This window comes from Cucurbita moschata, unplaced genomic scaffold (assembly GCF_002738365.1).
Source record: "Cucurbita moschata cultivar Rifu unplaced genomic scaffold, Cmos_1.0 Cmo_Scf00023, whole genome shotgun sequence".
In the NCBI taxonomy this organism is placed as follows: Eukaryota; Viridiplantae; Streptophyta; class Magnoliopsida; order Cucurbitales; family Cucurbitaceae; genus Cucurbita; species Cucurbita moschata.
The window spans coordinates 2,451,729-2,476,052 of NW_019268539.1; the positions used below are offsets into that span (position 1 = coordinate 2,451,729).

At 34.7% G+C, this 24,324-nt stretch overlaps 3 protein-coding genes across 4 annotated transcripts in view; 1 reads left to right on the forward strand and 2 right to left on the reverse strand.

Annotated features, from left to right (window-relative positions):
- Positions 1 to 7,568: 7,568 nt before the first annotated feature.
- LOC111460116 (DUF21 domain-containing protein At4g14240-like) overlaps positions 7,569 to 24,324 on the reverse strand; it is a 22,835-nt gene continuing 6,079 nt past the window's right edge. The window contains exons 2-14 of one of the 2 annotated variants that reach the window (XM_023103223.1): positions 12,025 to 12,350; positions 11,732 to 11,808; positions 11,432 to 11,515; positions 11,210 to 11,323; positions 10,426 to 10,509; positions 10,274 to 10,345; positions 10,074 to 10,141; positions 9,614 to 9,701; positions 9,425 to 9,498; positions 8,938 to 9,319; positions 8,810 to 8,856; positions 8,639 to 8,714; positions 7,569 to 7,852 (exon numbers count right to left, since the gene is read on the reverse strand). In XM_023103223.1, the coding sequence (XP_022958991.1) occupies positions 7,766 to 7,852; positions 8,639 to 8,714; positions 8,810 to 8,856; positions 8,938 to 9,319; positions 9,425 to 9,498; positions 9,614 to 9,701; positions 10,074 to 10,141; positions 10,274 to 10,345; positions 10,426 to 10,509; positions 11,210 to 11,323; positions 11,432 to 11,515; positions 11,732 to 11,808; positions 12,025 to 12,265 (1,494 nt within the window). In that variant the 5' untranslated portion in view covers positions 12,266 to 12,350 and the 3' untranslated portion in view covers positions 7,569 to 7,765. Of the gene's footprint in view, positions 7,853 to 8,638; positions 8,715 to 8,809; positions 8,857 to 8,937; positions 9,320 to 9,424; positions 9,499 to 9,613; positions 9,702 to 10,073; positions 10,142 to 10,273; positions 10,346 to 10,425; positions 10,510 to 11,209; positions 11,324 to 11,431; positions 11,516 to 11,731; positions 11,809 to 12,024; positions 12,463 to 24,324 lie in introns of those variants that run through there. The other variant, XM_023103222.1, reaches the window with a different exon arrangement.
- On the reverse strand, positions 16,537 to 18,065 carry LOC111460117 (adenylate isopentenyltransferase 5, chloroplastic-like). The gene is made up of 2 exons (XM_023103224.1): positions 17,905 to 18,065; positions 16,537 to 17,732 (listed from the first exon to the last, which is right to left on the reverse strand). The coding sequence occupies exon 2, from the start codon at positions 17,713 to 17,715 to the stop codon at positions 16,741 to 16,743; it is 975 nt and encodes a 324-aa protein (XP_022958992.1). The 5' UTR covers positions 17,716 to 17,732; positions 17,905 to 18,065; the 3' UTR covers positions 16,537 to 16,740.
- Positions 20,449 to 24,324, forward strand: part of LOC111460118 (TVP38/TMEM64 family membrane protein slr0305-like) — a 5,752-nt gene continuing 1,876 nt past the window's right edge. The window contains exons 1-8 of the mRNA XM_023103226.1: positions 20,449 to 20,841; positions 21,237 to 21,298; positions 21,402 to 21,456; positions 21,575 to 21,673; positions 21,851 to 21,937; positions 22,722 to 22,838; positions 23,781 to 23,873; positions 24,123 to 24,153. Coding sequence (XP_022958994.1) covers positions 20,746 to 20,841; positions 21,237 to 21,298; positions 21,402 to 21,456; positions 21,575 to 21,673; positions 21,851 to 21,937; positions 22,722 to 22,838; positions 23,781 to 23,873; positions 24,123 to 24,153 — 640 coding nt within the window. The 5' untranslated portion in view covers positions 20,449 to 20,745. The remainder of the gene's footprint in view (positions 20,842 to 21,236; positions 21,299 to 21,401; positions 21,457 to 21,574; positions 21,674 to 21,850; positions 21,938 to 22,721; positions 22,839 to 23,780; positions 23,874 to 24,122; positions 24,154 to 24,324) is intronic.

The following is a 24,324-nucleotide window of genomic DNA, read 5'->3' on the forward strand; positions in this document are numbered from 1 at the left end:
CAATAAGAATAGTGGGCTTTCTCTTTGAGAAATATGGCCTTTTCTATTAAAAATAAAATACTATTTATCTCCAAAATATAAAATTAAAAAAAGAACCAAATTAATAAAATTACCATAAAATTTGTATTTTTTCTCAAAAATGTCCCTAAATTTTCAAAAAATTTCCATAATACCCTCCCACTTTCAAACTAATCTCAAAAATACTTTTAAACTTAAAAATATTTATTAATACAGATGATTTTTATTAAAAAAAAAATTAAATATACCAGCTTATATTGAGTTTAAAAAATATTCATCATTTACCTATATAAAAAAAATTAAAATAAAATCTTACGGTCAATGTATGGACAAAAACCATCTATCGACACCTGATAAATTATCTCCTCGCTTTTTAACGTTACTTTTGAAAGTTTATTAATATTTTTGTGCTCGAGATGATATCGGGATATACTCGTTCCCCTCTCCAACCGATGTGGGATCTCACCAATCATCTTTGACGAGTTAAGAAGACTCGAAAAGTATACTTATTTTATACTCGATATGATATCGGGATATACTCGTTAATTAATGATTGAAGCCTAATTGATATTATATAAACTAAGTTGGTTTAAATATATTTTCTCCTTTTTTTTTTTTTTCTTTTTATGGATTATTTTTAAAATAAATAAAAATAAAAATTATTATAATATTTTGGTTGCCACCGCTAGAGAGAGAAAAATAATTTAAGTTAGAGATAACTCAAATTGTGTGTAATACACAGAAAAATTATGTCCCACAACTCAAAATCTTGTTTTATTCCATACCCCATTAATAATCCCACCTCACTAAAATAAATTATATTTTAAATTTCTTGGATAATTATTTATTTTTTAAATACTATTTTTATCTATTAATTTATTTTTCAACATAAATTTAAAATAAATTTATATTCTAATATTGAATTATCCAAATTTAATTTTAGAATAGTTGTAACGACGTCATCAGACTACATAATTCAAACCATAAAAGTTAGGGTATGTCAAATTTTACCGAAAAACATAGTTACAACTCAACTTTTAAAAGGATTAAGAATGAACACGACTCTCTACGATGCTATGATATTGTCCATTTTGAGTATGAGCTTTCATGGCTTTACTTTGGGCTTCTCCAAAAGGCCTCACACCACACCAATGGAGTTAGTATTCCTCACTTATAAACGCATGATCATTCCCTAAATTAGCCCATGTGGGACTTTCATCATCCAACAGTTAGCTGTATTCGAGTTGTTCGGGTCACAAACTCAAAATTTCGAATTGGTCCAAGAGATTTATTCAATTTAATCCATCCCAGCTCGTGTACGCCGTTGTTTACTTTTGTTTCATAATTGAATGATGTTCGGAAAACAAGTTTGAAATCTTAGCCAAAAACGCGGGATCGGAGGAGTACGACGTGGTGGGCAAAGAGTGTTTGGCACGTGGGAGAGATTTGTATGTGTGGTTATTGATTAGAAGTGGGAATGGTACTTGTGATTGTGGTGTTTCAGTTAGTCACATCCTGAGCTGGTTGTGTTTTCTTTTTCCCCCCACAAACTTTAGCTTATTAGACTTTGGCCCCTTAGATTATGTATATAATATTTCTGTAATGTCCTCAGTTGGTTAAGTCTTTATGAAACATACCCTCCAACTACTTCCTTTTTCATTATTGAACCAAACCAGATAGACTTTTGGAACTTATGGAAAACAAAGACAATTACGAAGAGATAAAAACGACCTCTCATTTCTACCGTTTAAATAGGTGTAAGAACGGATTTACGTTTTTACGGTCGAGTGAAAAACGACCCGTTAACCATGTTGTTTCAGTATCTTTCTTATGTTTTACGTTTTTATGGTTGAGTGAAAAACGACCCGTTAACCATGTTGTTTCAGTCTCTTATGTTTCATTTGTGAGGGAGATTATTTTTACTACAAGTCACGTCTGTTCAGTCTCTCTAATTTTTTGTCACGAGAGAGAGAGAGAGAGAGAAATATCAGCTACACAACGTTCAACCGCATTCTTTCGGTCTCTCTACTCTATCATTTGAGAGAGAGTCGGTCAAACAACCATATTGTTTCTAGAGATGTTCATGGGATTGAGCGGGGACGTACATGTCTTCCCAGCCCCCGTCCCTACCTCCTATTTCAACCCATTTATTTTTCACAGTGATTAGGGTGGAGATTCCCTACGAGAAATTTTTTCCTATTTTTAAAAATTTTAATAGATAATTTTTTATTTTTCAATATAATATAGATATATTTATATTTATATATAAAAGTGAGGCACGGTAGTGATTTGGTTGGGGGTAAGACGGGAAATATAATCCTTGTCCCCGACCCTGTTCGGGTAACAGAGAAATATCTCTCTCAAGTACCTCTTTCATTCTCCATTTAGATGGGGATTATCCGTCCCGTTCGGGGTGGATGAAATGAACATCTCAATCTCTCTGTTCTATGATTTGAAAGAAAGTCGTTCAGAAAACCCGTTTTAAATTATATATTAGAGAGAAACATGTGGCATGAATTTGGACTTTTACCTTTGGAATTATAATCTCTCTATCTCTTCCAACTTTATTGTTAAAAATATCTTGTTATCTTATTAACTTTATAACCCCATGCAATCAATCTTCATCTACAAGTAAAAAAGTGGGTCCATAATGTTCTTGAGAGGACTGATAATCGAGTTATCGACCTTCGAGTTAGTAATTAGTGTTTTATCTATTGAGCTATGCTTAAATTGACTTAAACTTTGTTGAGGAATGTCGAGAGAAGAGCTTATGTTCAAAGTAGACAATATTATACTATTGTGGAGGGTCGTTGTTCCTAACATGGTATCAGAGTCATGTCAATAGAATCCTTTAGTGTCAGAACAAAAAAGTTGTGAGCCTTAAAGACGCAGAAGTAAGTCGAGTATCGAACAAACAGTGTACCGAGGGCTCCAGAAAATAAGTCGAGCCTCGATTAAGAGGAAGTTGCTTGAGGGCTTGTTCAAGAAGAGAATTATTGAGCTCAAACTGGACAATATCATATCATTATAGAGGGTCGTAGTTCCTAACAAACTTCACCCACTTCGGTGATCCGTTCCGTTACGCAAATGACTTATCATTCCATAAATCACACTCACCACCGCCACTTGAGTTGCATAAACTCATTAAATCCCATAATGGGTCACCAATTTTTGGTTTACCCATCAAAATCAATAGAAATCAAATAAATTAAAAGTTTATTAAAAAAAATTTGATTTAATCTCTAAAACTTAAAAAAAAAAAAAATTAACAAATCAACAAAATAGGTTCGAGTATCTGCGTTAATACGAACATGATTTCAAAGTCAAATAAGTTAGAGATACGAACACGACACGAAAATAGGATTTAGACCTAAAAAATGATAATAATAAAACGCACCGCAACCGTAGAAATCGGGGCCAAAGGATGAGCAGCCTTAGCTAATTAAGCCAAAAAAATGAGGGAAAGAAACAGGCAAATTAACATGCATGCATGTCAATAATCAAAGCTAAACAGCGAGGGGGTCTTGTCCGTCGCCCCTTGCGGGAGGCATCGGCCGGCAGTGGGCTCGGCAGTGGGCCTCGTGGGTCACCACCTCACGTGCTTTCATTTGCCTCTTCTCTAAGCACTTTGATCATCACTTTGCATCTTCCTCTAACCTTCTTTTTTTTTTTTTTTTTCTTTTTTGTAAAGTTAATTTAAAAAGAAAGTACGAGCCGATCGAAGAGGAAAGACGAGCGATAAAGTTTAGTGTGTATGCATCTTCCTACGAGTTTCGAGTTTATGTATAATTGATATAAGGAGTGTAAAAATTAGCTACGATTGAAGCGTTGGCGTCGAGCTTTCTCGATGTGAGATCCCACATCGATTGGAGAGGGGAACGTGAGATTGACAATATCTACTAGTGGTGGGATTGAGCTGTTACAAATGGTATCAAAGTCAGACACCATGTGGTGTGCCAGCGAGGACACTACCCTCCAAGGGATGGATTGAGATCCCACATGGGTTGGAGAAGGGAACGAATTATTTATTATAAGGGTATGAAAACCTCCCCTTAGTAGACGCATTTTAAAACTATGAGGCTGACATCGATATGTAACGGATTAAAGCGGACAATATTTGCTAACAGTGGGCTTCGGTTGTTACACTCGGCTAGCTTCTTTTTATTCATTTTGTAGGAGCCACATGTCGCAGTTATACTTGTCCAAGACGTATTAACTGTGGCCACATGCCCGTTCCATACCCTACTTGTTTCCGCGTTAGCCCGTTCTTTATTATTTCATTCGTCAAAATCATATTTATACCCATTAAGGCTAAAATACCCCAAATATATATTATAGAGGATGCTACTAGTTGTCAATTCTTCCTATCTCGGGTTATACACGGTTGATATCATTGTTGCTTGCTACTTGCTAACCTATAACATTACTTTCTTAAATTGATTTCCAAACGTTTTTCTAAGACTTTATCTAACCATAACATTTTCTTAAGAACGGGGTTGAAGGCTTGAGCATACGCCGCTCGTGCCATCAGTGACCCAATTTTTAGTTAGCTGATTTACTCGAGGACAAGAGTACGTACCATACAATCGCGTTACGAGTCTCAACAGAGTGCAATTGTGACACTACGCTCCATAAATCTTCATCTCAGCAAAAAAGTAGACCGTGATAGACACAAACCTAAAAGCTAACGTATACGAAACTCGACCCAAAAAAATCCAAATAAAACCTACGATACATACAAAAAGTTAGAACGTAAAATTTTGGTACCGGTGGGTCGGAGAAGAAAGGCAAAGTCTTGGGAGATAAGAAAAATGGTGGGGTTAAGGAAAAAGGTTTGGAGATAAACAGATAAGGTTGGAGTTTTATGTGTACTTTGTTAATGGCAGGCAAGGTTTATCTGAAAACGAAGTTTAGGTTGAATCTTTAGAGAGAGAAAGAGAAGGAAATTCCACGTGATGTTGCACAAAAGGTTATACCCTACACCTAACACTCACCTCCAAAACCAAAAAACTAAGGAAAATCATAACCAAGAGAGAGAGATATATATAGAGAGAGAGATATAGAGAGATATATAGAGAGAGATATATAGAGAGAGAGATATAGAGAGATATATAGAGAGAGAGATATATAGAGAGAGAGAGAGATATAGAGATATATAGAGAGAGATAGAGATATATATAGAGAGAGAGATTGAGATATATATATAGAGAGAGAGAGATTGAGATATATATAGAGAGAGAGATAAGAGAGATATATATATAGAGAGAGATAAGAGAGATATATATAGAGAGAGAGGTAAGAGAGATATATATATAGAGAGAGATAAGAGAGATATATATATAGAGAGAGATAAGAGAGATATATATAGAGAGAGAGAGAAAGAGATATATATAGAGAGAGAGAAAGAGATATAGAGGGAGAGAGAGAGAGGGAGAGAGAGAGAGGGAGAGAGAGAGAGAGAGAGAGAGAGGGAGGAATTATGTATAAATATGGGAGGCAATTGGGTTGTTGGGAAGATAGAAGGGAAAAGGGAGTGATAAATTATGATGGGAAAGAGATTTGCAAAGTGGAAAGAAACGGCAAGACAGCAGAAAGGGAAGCTGTACATCATCAGGGTTTGCATCTCCATGCTTCTATGTCGGCATCGCCATAACTACTCTCATCCTCATACCCCAACCCCAACCCCAACCAATTCTACTTCTTTCTTTCTCTCTTCTTCTTTTACATAGCAACACAATGTAATTCTCCACACACCTCATTCCAATGCAATCCTTTTAGATATATATATATATGTGTGTGTGTTCTCCTTCCAACCATCTCAATCATTTTGTATCTACTCTTGCTTTATCTAACCTTTACATTCCTCTCATACCCCAATTATGTGAGTTAGTTGTGCAGCTACCTAGGTTTTGAGAGGAGGGTAGATAAATTTTGTATAAGAAGCTAAGCCCATCGCTAGGGGATGTTGTTCTATTTCAGCTTCCTCTTTTTTTTCGGGCTTTAAAACCCCTATGTTCGAGAGAGGTTTCCACACCTTTTTCGGGCTTTAAAACTCCTATGTTAGAAAGAGGTTTCCACACCCTTTCTAGGCTTTAAAATGTTAGGGAGAGATTTCCGCACCTTTTTTGGACTTTTTTTTCCTCAAAGTTTTAAAACCCCTCTATTATAGAGAGATTTCCACACCCTTTTCGGACTTTTTGATGATTTTAGTAGTTCCATTTTGAATTTGTACCCTATAGTCTTGAGGGACAGCCACATTAGGACAACTACCTTCTATAATTTTTGGTGTTGAGCAGCATAAGAGATTATATATATATGTGCGCATGATGATTAGGCAGGTAGGGAGACAAGTTTCATGTGGGTATGTCAAAACTTGGCTGAATCAGACAAATGGTAATGAAATTGTAAAGCCAATTCATATATGATTGCTTGAGGATAGAAATAGGTGTAATAAATCACCGACATGTCTAAATAATGTTCATCAATCAAGTACACTACGTAATGTAATTGTCAACGAGTTCAAATTTTATTAGTTACCACAACAGTTGTATGCAATTTTAAAATGAGACCATAGTTGCAATTTAATCCGATAGTTTTAAAAGTTTAAAAACTCTAAAAATACTAATAAAATAACATTTTATAACTAAGTAATAAACACTTTCTCATAAGCATATAGATCAAAATCAACTATTCTAAATTTCAAATATTTAAATTTTGATGATAAATTTCAAATATTTAGATTTTGATGATGATTTCAACGGTAGCCATATTAAAAAAATTGGAGTAAAAATTAGAGATCTAAAAATTAGAGATGTCCACTCTACAATAGAAATGGAGGGGTGAATGAAAACATTTTTTCTTCAATAAATAAATGGGAATGGGAACGGGATTATAATCCCTATCCCACTTAATATAAATATAGTTTCAACACATGCCTGTATATATGTTTTTTTTTTGGCTATTTTTTGAAATAATGGCTAATTTTGAGACTCTAAAATAATATTTAAATAAAAAATTATGTTATAAATTCTTTAAAACGGTTAAAAACTATGTTGCAGTAGTATAATTTAAATTTTAAAAAATTAGGTTGGAAGAACATTATATATATGTTTTGCTAAAATATATTGATTTATTAAGATTTTTTTAGCCATTTTTTTAATAAATATTAATATTGAAAAATGAAAACTTAAAAAAAAAATCAAAAGAATAATAAACGAACAAAAATTACCTACAAAAGATCCAATCCCCACAAATTATCCATCCACGGGAATCCAACCAAAATAAATTAATATTTTCGTAGGAATAGGAAATAAAAAAGGTAGCAGAGATAAAGGACAGGGGGCTTCCCAATTCTGTCACGTGGACATCTCTATTAGAAATGAAAATTAAATATATTTTTTTTCCCGCATCAGAGGTGGTGATGTTCATAATCTAAAAGCCTTAAATAACAAAATAAAATGCACAACAACACATATACTCGATTTTGTACCGAAAAAGAAAAAAAAAACTTTTTTTTTTTTGTTTTTAAGTTGAAATAAGGGCGCAATATAGCGGGGTCAAAATTTGGGGATCCCAAGATATAACAGTGTCAGTTTTTAATAAATGGTCTAAAATTTTGAAATTATACATACAATGAAGGCCTTAAGTTTTAGCATTTAGTTTACCTGCACATTTATTGGCATGGAAGAAAGTGTTGTGGCCTGAAATTTGGAACTTGGCTCTCAACTTTTTGACTGTTCCAACACTTTCAAGACTTGGTTCCTGGAGATTTTGCAGGATTTGATTCCTCCTCGGTAGACTTCTTCGATGTTTGGACCTGTTTAGTTTGAGCTCCCTGGGAAATTACAAAGCAAACATAAATTATTAGCATTGAATAATTCATTTAGAGCTTGCTGTTCTGCGGTCAAATTTTCTCATAATGTATCATGTAAGAAACTTATCAGGGAATTTTGAGCTCCAAGATTGAGTTAGATTTTCTGTTTCTTTTTATGGGGGCGTATTCTAGGATTGCTACTGATCGAATCGATCAGCCTCGAGTAATTTCCTTGACTAAAAGAACAAGCAAATATTGTTCTCTTTAGACTTTTCCTTTCGGGTTTCTCCTCAAAGTTTTTAAAACGCGTAATGCTAGAGAGAAGTTTTCATGCCCTTATAAATAATGTTTCATCTCCTCCTCAACCAACCGATGTGGGCTCTCACAATTCACCCCCCTTGAGACCCAGCGTCCTCGCTGGCACTCATTCCCTCCTCCGATCAATGTGGGACCCCCCAATCCACCCCCCTCCAGGACCAGCGTCCTTGCTGGCACACCGCCTCGTGTCCACCCCTCTTCAGGGCTCAGCCTCCTCGCTGACACATCGCTCGTGTAGTTGTCTGATACCATTTGTAACAACTCAAGTCCACCGCTAGCAGATATTGTCTTCTTTGAGCTTTCCTTTTTAGGTTTTCCCTCAAGGTTTTTAAAACATATATGCTAGGGAAAGATTTTCGCACCCTTATAAAGAATGTTTTATTCTCCTCCCCAACTGAGGTGGGATCTCACATTACTTTCATCTATGTAGAGAACAATTGAAAAGAACGTGATATTTGTGGATTGTTTTAATGAAACAAACACTGCTACCTTCTGAGCGGTTAATCTCCTAATTGATGGAGCTCTTGCCATAGAGGAAGCAGCCGCAGCTGCAGCAACACGAATTCTGCAAAAAGTATTATTGAAACAAATAAAAACAACTTTAACATGTGGCGTTGAAAAGTTCAAAAGAACGAATTATAAGCATCAACTGCACAATACCTTTTGTGAACATCAACATACTCATCTGTTTCGTCAACAATCTCCTCCTGCATCAATCGAGATGTGTTACAGCATAGGTTAAAATTATAGGTAACGTTATGACCCAAAGAGAAGGGGAGAAGATTTACCTGCAAAAGTTCTTCAAATACATCTTCAAGGGTGATGATACCAATTACTTCACCATCTTCTATGTCCTCTGATAAATGGCTCAACCCATTTATAGAAGAAGCATCATTGCGTCGGTAAGAAGGTTGCCTACTCATACCAGAAGTCTTGGAAGTTCTATCGATATCGAGGACAACACTATCTGAATTCTCATCGTGCTTACGTAGTAAAGGAGTTGTCAGTTGGGAATCCATGCCTGAGAGTTTATTTTCCTCAGATTCTTCTCCAACCAATGTAGGAGGAAGAGCCTTGTTTTTCCCTTTTACCTTCACAACAGCAGCCATGTGACTACTCCCTTTCTGAAATTCGTTCAATATATCATAAAGAGGCATGTCGGAAGGAACCCTGCCATTCATAAGAATATAAATAAGTAATAAGTAGCAGTTAAAAAAATGCTTCTGGAAAATTGGGGCAGGGGGAAGCGCAGGAAAGCGGCAGAATAGCACACACCTGGGAATCCTCCGAATAGAAACGGCACTGACTGGGGTCTCTGTTTCAGGTCGCACTGTTAAAAGGCTTTTCACCTGATTCCACGCAGGTAAAGTCAGAGTAAAAAATGAAGAAATCTAGGCAGTAAAAAAAATCAAGGGATATCTAAACTGAGGAAATTTTTTAATGGAAGATTATTGCAATACCCACCAGGAGAAGCCCTATAATATTCTTTGGATTCCCAGCGTAGACAGGAACTCGACTATGACCACGAGCAAGAATTTTTCCCATTGCTTCCCTGTGTTAGTTGTTCAAGAAAGGATGAGACATTGCACACAAGTAAAAACTTGGCAAATTACTTCCTAAAGTATCTTTAAAGGTGCAGAAACTCATTCCAAGAACACGTTTATCATAAAAGGTAGAAATAAGAATTCACATCACATACAGATGATAACGTACATGCTCCTTTGAAATTACTGGAAAATCAGCAAGAAACAAGAACTAAGAAACATCTTTAACCAAGCAAACCATCCATAGTACCACAAATATTTATTCTGACAGGGTCATTAAACTCAAATACTACCAACTATCCTCGTATACTTTGAATGACCATGGTAACAGCTAATTTCGAAAGGTAGATAAGGTGTCAGAAACATGAGAGCAGCCTTACCAGTCCAATTTTGAATTTACGTCCAAGGAAAAAGTTGATTCAATAGGTGTCATAGCCTCCTCAGCTGTCTGTTCAAATTCGATAAGAAACAATACGATATTTAAAATACATAATAGTTTGAAACTAGAAGGCAGGACCTAAAGAAACGATCCAACAGAAGCAAAAGTTAGATAGCTAGTCGACGACATTGCAGCAATTACCTTTTCAGTCAAATCTAGAGCTCCACTAATGATTGTTGTTTCATCATGGGTGAGTTCACCACCCTTTCCCGCCTATACACAAGTAGTGAGATTTAAAAGGAGAAAAACTTTATCGGAATTTAAAGAGTTCTGAAGCAAATTTATTTACATACCTCCAGACTATGGATGGAGACAAGAGCTTTCAATTGAGCACGCCTAAACAATGCCTCATTGTGCCCCAGCAAGCAATCAAGAACCTGTAGTGTAGGAGAATTTTCATTGACTTTACGAGTCAACATAAATGAAAGAGAGGACCAAAGGTACGGCAGCCAACATTTGTGAAACAGCAACTCAAAAAATAAAACACTTTTCTCTGACAACCTTAGTTCATTTCAATAATTCTAATGCCTCCATATGCCCCCAATGACACACTACAGAAGAAAAACGAGGAAGGAAAACAAATTTGAAATGGTGCTATAAAACACATAAATAATTTGAAATCAATACATACAGCAATAAGAAGCCTGCATACTTAGTTTAGCATGTATGTAACTTTTAAAAGAATTAGCTAAAACCAAGGCATACCCACCAGAAGCCGTTGGCTTGCAATACTTTATGATAAGTCTACAAGAATTGTCCAGGATCCCAATTTCAGTGACTACAGCTCAACTTTTCAATATCCTTAAGGACCGGCATCGATATCGTACAAAACAAGAAAAGATGAAAAAGCTACCAGTCATGGCTTTTCAGTCACGCTCTTAAAGATGCTATGGACTACTTGAGCATGCACCTAACTTTTTTATGAGAATTATCCAATTTTTCGATGGCAATTTTTCATTTTTTGAAAGAATCCTTGTAATGATAAAGACTACACAGTCATTCTGTTGTAATTAACTCAATTTACGTAGCTCACATGCTTACAGCATGGTCAAACTAACAACATGTTTAGAAAATTACCTTCCCGATGGGATATGCAATTGGGTAGCAAATAACCATCAAAACTCGTACAAGACACACGAAATTGGCACCGACAGCAAGTCCATACCGGGTGCATATCGCTTGTGGTATAACCTAGCAATAACAGAAAACATTCCAAACAAAACAGCATAAATTATCCATATACAGGAATCGAGTTTAAGGGAAAACCAGGACAAATTATAAAAGGAGAAAGAATCATACCTCTCCAAATGCCAATACAAATGTCACAGAGAGAATAATAGCAAGATACTGATTAAAAAGTTTATCCAAGTATATAGGAAGTGCCTGCAGATAGCAAATGTGAAAACAGTAAAAAAGCTATACCAACAACGAATACATTGAGGAGAAGCATTTGACTGACAAATCTCATATATATAAATCCCAAAATTTCGATTACGTGTTTCTCCACCTAAAGTTCAACCTCATTTCAAAAGAAATGGAGAACGTTCCTGTTTTGTATTCACTATCAAAAAGAGTTCCGGATCCAATCAATTCAATTACCTCCATTGCAACGGCATTACATAATAGCAACGTAACAAGAAGCTGGTGCTGCTTTTGAACCACTGGTAGTATAGCCGCTGAAAGTAAACAATCGCAATTCGTAACAAGTTAGAATAACACACAATTGTAATTGTAAGCAACAAAACGATGCAAGCTACAAGAACACGCATGAATCCACTCCACACAAACACACACACACACGCATATGTCCTAAATTTTTTTTCACTAAGAATCGAACAGAATCGCAGTGGAATAGGCAGTCGAAGAATCAGAACCACAAATAGAAAACAAACCAGCTTGTTTCTTCTCCTCGGTGGTGCCACTGCGTTGAAGAATTTCGAGGTCGACGAGGCCGAGAGACATAAGGCCAAGGGTCAAACCAGACATGATACCAGCGAATAGAACAAGGACACAAGAGATCCCGGCGTAGATGATCCACAACAACGATCCGAATGGAATTTCGCCGGCTTCCGATTCAAGAGCCGGATTCCGAGTGAGCATTCGAGTCAACATCACCGCATTTAAGAAATGCATCGTCAATCCTATCCTGATTCTCCTTCGTCCTCCTTTCTTCTCTCTGTACCAGCACCGTAATATCTCTCCCTCTCTCTCTCTCTCTCTCTCTTCTCTGCGCTGCCCGGCGGACCAGTTCCGGGATGGTTGATTTTCTGGTAGCGGCTGTACTTTGCTTATTTCGTTTGGTCTCGATTGATGGAATAGATGTCAGTCTTTTTTTCCTTTTCCTCCCAAATACGTATCCAATTTTTTTTTATTGTTTTAAAAAAAATATATATATATATATTATCGATTATTATTTTTTAATTAATATTTTTTTTGGAAAAAAATTAAGCTCCCATAAAAATAAATAGAAAATTTAGCCATAATAGAAATGGAAATAAGAGTATGAAATAGGGACGAGGAAGGCTTCTTTGTTCTCTGTCTCCCCACCTAAACATATCTATTTTACACGTAATTATTGAATTTAAGCTATTTTTATAGCTTATTGACAGAGTTATGATTTTGTTGACTTCGGACCTTACTTATTGAAATTTTTAATCTAGCATTTATTATTTAAAAGGTTGAAAATTTTAAATTATTTTAGGTTGAAAATGTTATAATTAGTTTACGCTAATTCTCTAATAATTTCATAATTTTTGTGTCATTTAATTCAAATCAATTAATTTTAAGATTATTAAAAAAATAAGAAAATAAATTGAAAAGTTTGAATAAATTAGATACTAAATTGACTTTCTTTTTGGTAGGAAAAGAAAAAAAAAAAAAAAAGAACTTGCCCTTTTCTAGAAAATACTGGCATATATTTAACTATACTTTTAAAAAGTGGACGTAAAATACATCTTTTAGAACAAGACGTTCGCCCTAAAAGAAATGGCTCTCTTAGTTACCCTGCGCCTTATAAGAGTCTAACCTCATTGCCGTCAACTTCACAGTTCTAAAACGCGTCTATTAGAGAGAAGTTTTCACCCTATTGTTTCGTTCCCCTATCCCACCGATGTGAGATCTTACAAAATATCTCTCTAGTAGACGCATTTTAAAACTGTGAGGCTGACAATAATACGTAACGGCCCAAAGCGGACAATATCTGCTAATGATGTTAGGTTGTTACAAATAGTATCAAAGCCAAGTTACAGACGGTGTGCCAATGAGGACGTTGGAGCCCTAGGAGGTGGATTGTTAGGTCTTGCATCGGTTGGAGAGGGGAAATAAACGTTTCTTATGAACCTGTGGAAACCTTTCTCTAGCAGACACGTTTTAAACACAATGAAGTTGATGGGTACGTAACGGGTCAAAGCAGACAATATTTACTAATGTTGGACTTGGATTGTTACATGCCCTGACCTGAGTCCCCATATACCATCTTTTTTGCCCACAGCTCAAGAAGTTGGGAAAGGGCATCTCGAGTGCTGAGCCAATTTTTATACCTATTAGAGACCAAGTTATGTATATATAGCTCGAATTCGAGCCTCATGTACGCTCTTCTTTGCTCGCAACTCGAGAAGTTAGGGAAAGCACCCCGAGTGTTGGGTTAATTTCTATGCCAATCGGAGGTATGTGATGAGAATATTAAAACTAATTAAATTAAATTGTTTAGTCTTAGTTATTATTCAAATTTTAAGAGATTTTTAAAAATACAAAAATAAATTTAATTTGACATACTGGGTCAAAAATGGGTATATGTGCACAGTCATATTTTTATTTATTATATATATTTTTTACTTTTTCTTTTATATGTAGTTCTGTGATGGGTTACCGAAGGGAACGGTGAAGCCACGTCGTTGGGATCGTGGCGGTTCTGGAAACGCTAACCAATATGGACAGTGAACGGTACGGCTCCATGTAGAGGCTTACACGTGGGCAAATAATAAGCCGGGATCAGCATCGAGGTAATGACGTGGACAAAAAATAAGGCGGGTCTACCGTAATATTAAATGAAGCCTACCTTAGGGGATTTTTCATCAAACGGATACGGATCATAAATGGTTAAAAAAGACGGTGAATTATTGAAATTGGCTTTACCCTCTCTGTAATATCTCTTGTTAAAAATAAAAATAAAAACAAAAATATGGGAAAATTTCACAAAACTCCAAAAAACTGCCTAAGATTGTTCAAGAACAGTATCATGAGAGTACTTTTGGCAACTGATCCAGCTATGAAAGCACCAAAAAAAAAAAAAAAAAGAAGAAGAAGAAGAAGAAGATTAAATCAATGAACGGAGACAGATCGGCACGGACCCGAATGTGAAAATGTCGGGTTGATCGTGTATATGTTGATAGGATGAGATACAACATGAGTGGCAGGAGGAACGGTAGTGAAAACGAGACAATTTTACCCTTGGTGGATCGATTTTCTATGAATCAAGTCTCTGGTTTCCTATTGTTGGATGATGAAAGTCCCACATCGGCTAATTTAGGGAATGATCATGGGTTTATAAGTGAGGAATACTAACTCCATTGGTATGAGGCCTTTTGGGAAAGCCCAAAGCAAAGCCACGAGAGCTTATGCTCAAAGTGGATAATATCGTACCATTGTGGAGAGTCGTGTTCGTCTAACATGCTATCAGAGCCATGCCCTAAACTTAGTCGTGCCAATAGATTGTGAGGTAAATCCTCAAATCCTCAAATATTGAACAAAGAACTCCTAAAGAAAAGGAGAAAGCTCAAAGTGGACAATATCATACCATTGTGGAGAGTCGTGTTCGTCTAACACCTATTTCATTCGTAAACATTCACGTGTGGCATTTTTTGTCATTTCATACATATTGATAACACGACCATCTAATACATCGATTTTAGGACAACAATTTTGTTAAGGGGTATTTTAGTCCTTTTCTAGATTTAAATTAATAATTAAATACATCAATGGGTCATTTTTCTATCAACAAAGACATTTTGCTATTTTTCAAAATTCACATTTAAATTTTGTTATTTGTCTTGTTATCCCCAAAACTAAAAGCAAATGACCGCACTGCCCCTCCCGTCTTCAAAGTTTTACAAACTCGACCGTATAGATGGGCTTATCTTACATGGGCCAAAATGGAAACTACATTATGGGCCGAAATACACAAAATCATGGCCCACAATCCCAAATTTAGGTTGGATTTTAATTATTTCCATTTTAGGTTAAATTACATATATGTCCCTTAGAATCCTATTTAATTCCAAAGCTTAAAATTTTATTTTTGTTTCTTTGTTCTTAAAAACAAAATTTAAAAATTAATTAAATAAAATTATTATTTCCAAACAATAAAAATAAATTTATTGATTTATTTAGAACAATAAATTAAAAATAAACTTTTGGATAAATAAACCAATTAAAATAAAAATGGTCGGAAAGAAAATTCTAGTATCTGTCGAAGGGAAGAGGCATTAAAAAAAACAATATTTAATTTCCATAAATAAAAGGCAGAATATAAATAAATAATTTTATAATTTCGAAGGCGGGAATATTGACTAAAATAATACCAAAATTCTGAAAATGGAAAGGCCAGTGGGTGTAATAAAGAGCTGTATATTCTTATTTCCAACGTGACAGAATTTTCTTATCTTGATAAGATAAAATATACCCAGTAACTATATAATTAAATAATAATAATAACTAAGTAATGAGTGGGTTAATACTTTCAAGCAATATGGTTGTGCGGTTACCAATTTATGATGTGTGTATAAAATACCATATTATAAAATATAATATATGTTATTATTATATCATAATCATTCATTTGCTCATTATTAATATGGAATCAAGACTTTGGAGTACCTTTTAACCTTACACATTGCTACCAAATAATAATAATAATAATAATAATAAATTAAATTTAAAAAAAATTAAAAATTGGGAAAATTTTTGGACAAATTTCAGATGAATTAGTTGGTGACTGGAAATACTAATTCCGTTACAAATGTACTACTGATCTTTGTAATAATATTAAAAGTAAAGTAGAATTGGGTCGAGTTGAGTTTTGACTTTATGTTCGAGTTGGTTGGGTTGACTCAACTTAGAAAATGTCAATCCACGAATCAATCGATTTTTTTTTTATTTTTTCAAAAAGTCAACCCGACCCAAACAAAAAAAATCTAACCCAACCCAATTTTTACAGTTTGGGTTGAATAATCTGAGTTGGTCAGGTTGTCATGTCATATGAACTCTCGATATTTTAAAAAATTAGTATTTCATCGTACTTATATTAAACATTACATTTAAAAATAAAATATTTTTATGATTTAATTGCAATATTTGCAAAAGAAAATCACCAAATGAGCAAAAAAAAAAATGTATTATTCCAATCGTTCATACCCATCAAGACACGTGGACATATCACACTATTATCACGCACGTGGGAAAAATTACAGAGAGTAGGCTGCACGTGGAGATGTTTGTCATTTAATTTATTTAGCTATTAATAATAATACTAAACTAACGATAAAAATCCATGAAAGTCGTCTCGTTGTTGCCACGTGTCATCATCTGGATGAGTTTACTTTTTAGAAGATTCATCGAGTGGTGCGGGCAACGACCGCCATTGGGATTTTGCCGGCTAAGGAACAACTATTTTCACAGAGGAATTGGTCTACGATTATGGAGCTCGGCTCCGCCACGAGCGCCTCCCAAGCATGGTCGGAATATTCTCCACCATCGTGCTGTAAGAAGACTTCGGTGGCATCGATACGGTGGAGATTCCATCCCCATTTGCTTTGGAGGCGGTGGATTTTTTGCCGTTGTCGGAGCGCCAATTTTATTGAATTTTCTTTAATCTTCAAAATCGCCGCATTAAGAATCCGTGATCGGGCTTTGTCGTCGGTGGCCGAATCCATCTCGGCGTGTAGAAACGCGTCGAGTTCAGGCACTCCAATGGCGCGTCGAATCCCACGAGTGTAATCATTTTCTTTTGGGTCAAACAAATTCCGTACTTCGTTGACTAACCCATTGTCCAACATTCGATCGACACGGTCTGACACGAATGAGTGGAGAACCGGTAACGACACATCGACCCATAGGAAGCAACAATCGTATCGGTAACGAAACTCCGCCTCGTCGTCAACAAGAGATTCGATGAAGGAGTTGGAGCCACCGGCGACAATGGGGAGGCGGTGTTTTCCGACGATGGAGTTGATAGCCAACGAGGCATGGCGGCGGAAGTCCGTGGCGGTGAAGTTCGAGTTTGGATCAGCGATTCCAAGGAGGTGATGTGGGACCCCACAACATTCTTTCTCAGTGACCTTATTGGTGAGGATTTCAAGTCCTTTGTAGATTTGGATCTTGTCAGAGTTTATAATCTCAGCTGGGAAACGGTTGGCTAACTCAATTGCCAATCGGGATTTTCCGGTGCCGGTCGCTCCCATTACAAACACTAATTTGTCTTTTTGCCGGAAAAATGGCTTCAAATTGAGTATGTTTGTGCCTTGTAAGTTCACTAGCGGTGGCTCCGCCGCAACTTGCTTGCAACTCGCCGACAAGGAAAATTTCATTCTCTCTCCGACCAATTCTACAAAAATTTACCATTAAATTAATTAATTTTATATAAAATTAAAATTTTCAGTAATTTATATATTAGTTATCTCGTGAATTTAATAAATGACATGGTAAATAATGTCATTCAGTAAAATGTTACCGAAACAAATATGAAGATTCAATAGTTGCGAAGAATTAAAGCTTACCTTCTTAAGAGCGTCGGGAGGTTGATAGAGAGAGGTGTAAAAAGACCCTGGTTCGAGTCTCGTAACAAAAAACCGAAGCCCTAAGCTCTAAAACAATCTCTAGGACGTAAATTTTCAAAACTTTTTTTCTCTCTTTGCTGAGTCTATGATCAATCCATCATATAACGATAAGATTAGCATGGGGTATTTATGCCCGTGAAGAATGCCTAAACTTCACTTTCCATCATTTTTTAATTCAAATTTCCTTTATTCCAATGATTATACTAATAATAATTTTGTTAAAAAAAAAAACTTTAATTGTCATTTATTTTGGAAATTTTTATTTAATCAATGAATTTTAAAATTTTGTTATTTACTGTCAATTTATTTCAAAAATTTAATCTAAAAATTATTATTTTATTAATATATTTGGAAGCCAACGTTACATCCGTACATCACAATAATTAAATATTTTTTTTATGATTAATTAACTTTTTGTTTACAAATTTTTATTAAAAATTAAAAAAAAAAGGACCAAAATAAAAGTCTAAAAAGTTTCACTACTCGTCCGTACACAAACGTATGGTCAAATCAAGTGTAGAAATTATTCCAACAATATTAATAAAAAAATTAAAAGAAACTTTTATTCTAAAAAAATTAATATAATTTAAATAATATTTTTGAAAAATGAAAATTAAATTAAATTAAAGAAGCACCCACAAAATGTAGTGGGAAGCTTAGTGGGTACAGAAAAAACTTTTGTTTTAGATACCTAAATTTATATATATATGGCGAATAAATAGTTTAAACTTTTACCATTTAAACTAACAATTTATAATTTTTTTTAGAAAAAAAAATAATTTTTTAATTTTATTTTCGGATATATGTAAAATATTTAAGAGAAAAATGATATTCGAGCTATTTTTTAAAATATATATAATAAAAATGAATTAAATAAGAAAAAAAAATTTACTTAGTGTTTAACAATATAAAATAATTAGTAATATCATTAAAAATGAATTTAATAATTATTTAAAATGAATTTAATAGTTATTTCAAATCCATCTTTTTATAACAAATCTACGTTTATAAATAAATAAATAAAAGGAAAGTTTCTTTTTTCACTTTTCTAATTTGGGAGTGAAAATAAAAATATTTTATTTTATTTTGGTGCACCAACGAAAATGGTATTTTTTTATTATAAATAATTGAAAATTTATTTATTTTATAGAGAATAAATAATTAAATGAACATAAAATTGGAGAGAATATGAAAAAAAAATTAAAATCCCTTTTTAAGTATAAGAATCTAAAGATAATGTAAATAATTTAATTTTTTTTGCCATATATATAAATATAATATTTTATATTAATATATACTTTTGATTTTGACTGAAAATATTGGATAGTTGGATGAATATTCTATAAAATGGAAGACAACTTGAGAATAATCTTATCGCTCTAATTTCATTATTATTATTATTTTGGAAAAAATAAAGATTTTAAGTTAAAATTATATTTATTTGTTAAATAGCACTTTCGAAAAAAAAATGTTAAATTAATATGAACTCGAAGTAACAATTTCAGTCGGGTTATATTTATATGGTTAACTTTTGAGTTAGTTGGGTTGGTGACTCAAGTACCTCGATAGAGTTTACAACCCAACCCAACCCTCTATTTTCGGGTCGGGTTGCGTGGGTTGTATTTTTGTTTAATTATTTCAATTGCTTTAGCGGGAGCTGTACTTGGTATTGAAAACATGTCTATTTTTTGTTTCAATTTCTTTCGAGACCTGAAGATTCAAAGGCTTTCGCTCTTTCTTCTGACCGTCAATCTTTTCTTTTTCGGAGAATCGAGCAAGAACGAGAAATAGACGATGCACCATACTTGCTGCTCCTAAACGTGTCAGTAAAGCAATTCCATTGCCTTAACTTTGGTTATTTACCTTCAGACAAGGAGCAATGTAGTGTAATTCATAATACTGGTTGACTTAATAATTAAAATTTTATAAAATTTAAATATCAAACATAAACATTTACAGTAGAGTTACACAAATATTCTTAAATTTAATAATAATATTAAAAGTAGGGCTCGGTTAGGTTGTAACCCTATTTTTTGGTTGGTTCGTTTACTCGACCAATAAAATATCAACTCGATTTCACCCAAATTTTAGATTTTTAAAAAATTCTCAACCAAATTTTAGATTTTTAAATCTCAAACTAACCTTTATGATTTAGGTCAGATAGTCTAGGTGGGTCGGATTCTTAGGTCATATGAACACCCCTAATAACAAAAACGACAACGTTGAGGGTTTTTTCCGACACATTTCTTTGTTTTTTTTTTTTTAAGATGATGCACGGAAACAAACATTTATAAGTATTTAAAAAATGATTGAATAAATATTGCTGGGCCGGGCTTTTTACGAACTAATGGGCCGAGAGGCATTTTATTCAGATGTTACTTTGGGCTTTGGTTTGTGGCCCATTGTGGTCCACATCAACCGGCCCAAAAACAACGTAACTAAGCAATTTAGAAAAGAAAAGGATTAAGGTCCCAAATCTCATGCCAAAACTGGAGATCAAAGTGGAAGCTTATTCCCTGTAATCTTCGTTGAGATTACAGAGGAATTTACAGAGACAGAGAGTAGGTAATTGTTGTTATTGTGTTTGCCATTGATGGGTGGAGATTGAGATTTGAAATTGAGATTGAGAATCTGGCTAGCCATTTCATTTTTGTTGGCAAATTCTAGCCAAGAAATCTGGCGAACCTTGGAGGATTGAGGGCTCGGTTGTCATTGAAGCATTCCGTTTCTGATCACAACGACGAGGAGGAGGAGTGCCGGCCTTGGCGTCGCAGGCTTTTTATGGCTTTCACATGGCGCTCCGCCCTCAAGATTACCTTCTTACTTATACTTGTTGCTGCTGCAGTGATTGCTTGTTTCACCCTCCCAATAGAGAAGGTATGAAATTCTTGTTTCCAAAAATTCTCACTACTGCATTCTTGTTCCTCCCTGATGATCTACTGCGCATTGATTTCTCTTAATTTTCCATGATCCTGGATGTTTTTTTTGATGTCGCACATCCATTTTTATTTCCATCTGTTATTGAATTGTGTTTGAGTTTAACATTTGAGGTCTGGAATATCTGATCAAATCAATACTGCTATTGTTTTACGTATTTGTGTTTCAACGTTATAGTGTGTTTAGTTCGTGAAACTGATGAACTACTTGAAGTCTATTTGTTGGCTTTCGAGGCTGGAAGATTTATGACGAATTACTCGTTTCTGATATTTAATTTAATGTCATATGATTTGTATCGAATCGACCACATATTTGAAAACTTAACGCCGTTGCAGATTCTGAAGGACTTTTTACTATGGGTTGATCAAGATCTTGGCGCTTGGGGTCCGCTTGTGCTGTAAGTCGGTGTAGCTTAGTCCCTTGCAGAATCACTCAAGTTGCTTTTAAATTGTCTGTTCCATCGCTTTCCCTGTCTCTTACTTTTGGGGGTATATTGTTAGGTCTCTTGCATACATTCCTTTGACAGTGCTGGCAGTTCCTGCTTCAATACTTACGGTAAGCATCAACTGATCCTTCTTATACCTGGAAAATATATAACGTGCAAGGAAGAAGGCCACTGAAATTATCTTATTTATATGACCTTAGATGATGGTATGCCTTGTCTGTCTTTCAGCTTGGTGGTGGTTATCTATTTGGGTTACCTGTGGGCTTTGTTGCTGATTCCATTGGTGCAACTGTTGGGGCCGGGGCAGCTTTCCTTCTTGGACGAACTGTACTATTTGGACCCTTATGATTATCTTTTATCCATATCGATTTCGTGAATTTTAGTATTGCAATATTGAATTCTTGTTGGGCAAGTTTATTATTTCGTTTGTATTTTTTAATTGCGCAACTATTAGACACAGATATGCTGCTAGTTGGATCATCTTTTTTCTGGCACTCCTTACAGATTGGGAAGTCATTTGTTGTTTCCAAGCTGAAGGATTATCCGCAATTTCATTCGGTTGCAATTGCTATTAATCGGTCTGGATTTAAGGTTCGTCTATTTTGTTTACAATCACCGTATTTGTTTGTAAAATGACGTTTGCATGAGCATATGGATTCGTATTCTTTCTTATCTTTTATTTAATCTTTAAAATCACATGTTTCTTCCTATAAAAAAAAAAAAAAAATACTATCACTTGTTTCTTCTGTTTCAATGGAAAAGAAATAAAAACTTGTATGTGTGGCTTTTAGTTTATTTTCTTCTTTATTTAATGTGAATGAACAGCATTGGCTGTTTCTTGAATATCAATTCTTGTTTATGTCATACTTTTTATTGCACTAAAATTGCCTTGTATAAGTGTAAAACTTGTAATGAACGCTAGTTTTTCCCCCTTCCCTGTGAATATCATGTATCTATGGAAAAATGTTTCTCCCCTTGCACAACGTGACGAGGGAAGTATACTGATGAGTTGTAGATGTAACCATAGTTTAAATTTTGAAATGCATTCCCAGAGAAAAGAGATGATTCCAGTACATTTATATTGCTAAACTTAAACATACGATTCCAATTAATTGTGAGTAGGCAGTTGGGTGTTTTCCAATGAGTGGAAGTTGATGTAGAATGTTTGGTCAGTTAAACTGTTTCTTGGTAACTGGCCGAAAAGTTAATTTGCATTTTAGTACCTATGAAAAAGCCGACTGATATGAAATCATTATTTTTCTTTCATTAGAATGGCTTCTCTGGTATTTTTATTTGAAATAATGTGTATATATCTCACTTGGAAACAGTGAGGAATAGGCTACACATGCCGTGACCCAAAGTTTCACTTTTGCAGATAGTATTGCTGCTCCGGCTTGTCCCTTTACTTCCATTTAACATGTTGAATTACCTATTGTCCGTGACTCCTGTTTCACTAGGGGAATACATGTTGGCTTCATGGTTGGGAATGATGGTACCTTCTTCTCATGTTCTTATAAAATTGATACATGCCTTGTGTATTTCATATCACAATTTTGGCATAATTTGTTTGTTGATCAAAGTATTTTATCTGGACAAGCACAAACTATTGGTGATTTCTGTTGCATTTGTATGGTCACGTCTCATTTAAAAAATTATTAAATTTCTGTCTCCAAATTTTAGTTGTCTGTCCATCTGTTGTGCATGGACAGAGTTTTTTATTGCAAAGAGTGATAACTTTTATCTTCATTGGTTTTTCTGTCATGATTTGTTAAATCCATGAATATTGTAGTTGCCGACCCTTTGGCTCTTGTTAGTTCATGTTGATAAGTACATTAATTATGAAGACAAATATCATATAGGATTCTGGAGGTAGTTTAAGAGGACTGAAGAGGAAGTCTGTTAGGAAGAAAAATGGCTAGGTGCCAAGTACAATTCAGTTAGCCTTTTGAGAGGACTAGCTCTCTCCTACCCAAAGCTAGCCCACTCTTAGCTTGCCTCACACTGGCCACAATTTTGGTATAATTACTCCTCCCAGTCATTACTAAATGCTATTCTCATTCCCTGATATAATATCACAAGGCCTGTTTGTTCTTCTAGATTGACACCTTGCTCGCCCAATATCCATATTCCGTGTTTTAATCTTCTTGGATAATTATATAGTATCGAGGAGGGACCTAGCATAATGTTTATCAATGTATAGTTATTGTTGAATGCTACAAAATCCTCGTAGACACTGTTCTTCATCCAGATGAAAGGTGGAAATTTTTCAAATTAGCTATTCTTCGTTGTATTTCTTTTCTTCTGCATTTGGGCTTGATTCAGCGTCTCCATGCTAGAATCAAGGAATCATGACTTTTATTTTTAAATGTGGAGATTTATCAACTTTAGGTACTAATTTTAATTACAAATTTGATCTTTCAATGTCCTGTTGCAGCCCATCACCCTTGCACTAGTGTATGTTGGAACCACACTCAAAGATCTTTCTGATGTTACGCATGGTTGGGGAGAATTGTCGAAGACTCGTTTGGTAAGTGCTCTTTATCTACTACATTGGTGAGGGATAGTAACATCTCTTTTTTGGTTGTTGAGTATCAGGATCCTAATGACACGTTTCATAGTAGACAGCCCAAATGTAACACTAATCTCATGAACCATCAACATTCATTGATCAAAAATATGTTGCGGAAGTACCCTGGTGCTTGAATAGCTTCCACACTACAGATACCTTTTGTTCTTTTTTGCCTGATGGCTATTCTTTCCTTTATTGTGGATGCAGGCATTCATTATATTGGGTCTTGTGGTATCTGGTAAGTTAATATTATTTGCAGAAACTTGCATCTTTTTTGGGTTTCATTGTCTTGTTTGTTTTCAGCTGGCGACTTTTTAAGTAGATCAAAAGTGGATAATAATTCTAAGGAAGGCATGAGACACAAAAAAAAAAAAAAAAAAAAAAAAAAAAAAAAAAAAAAAAAAAAAAA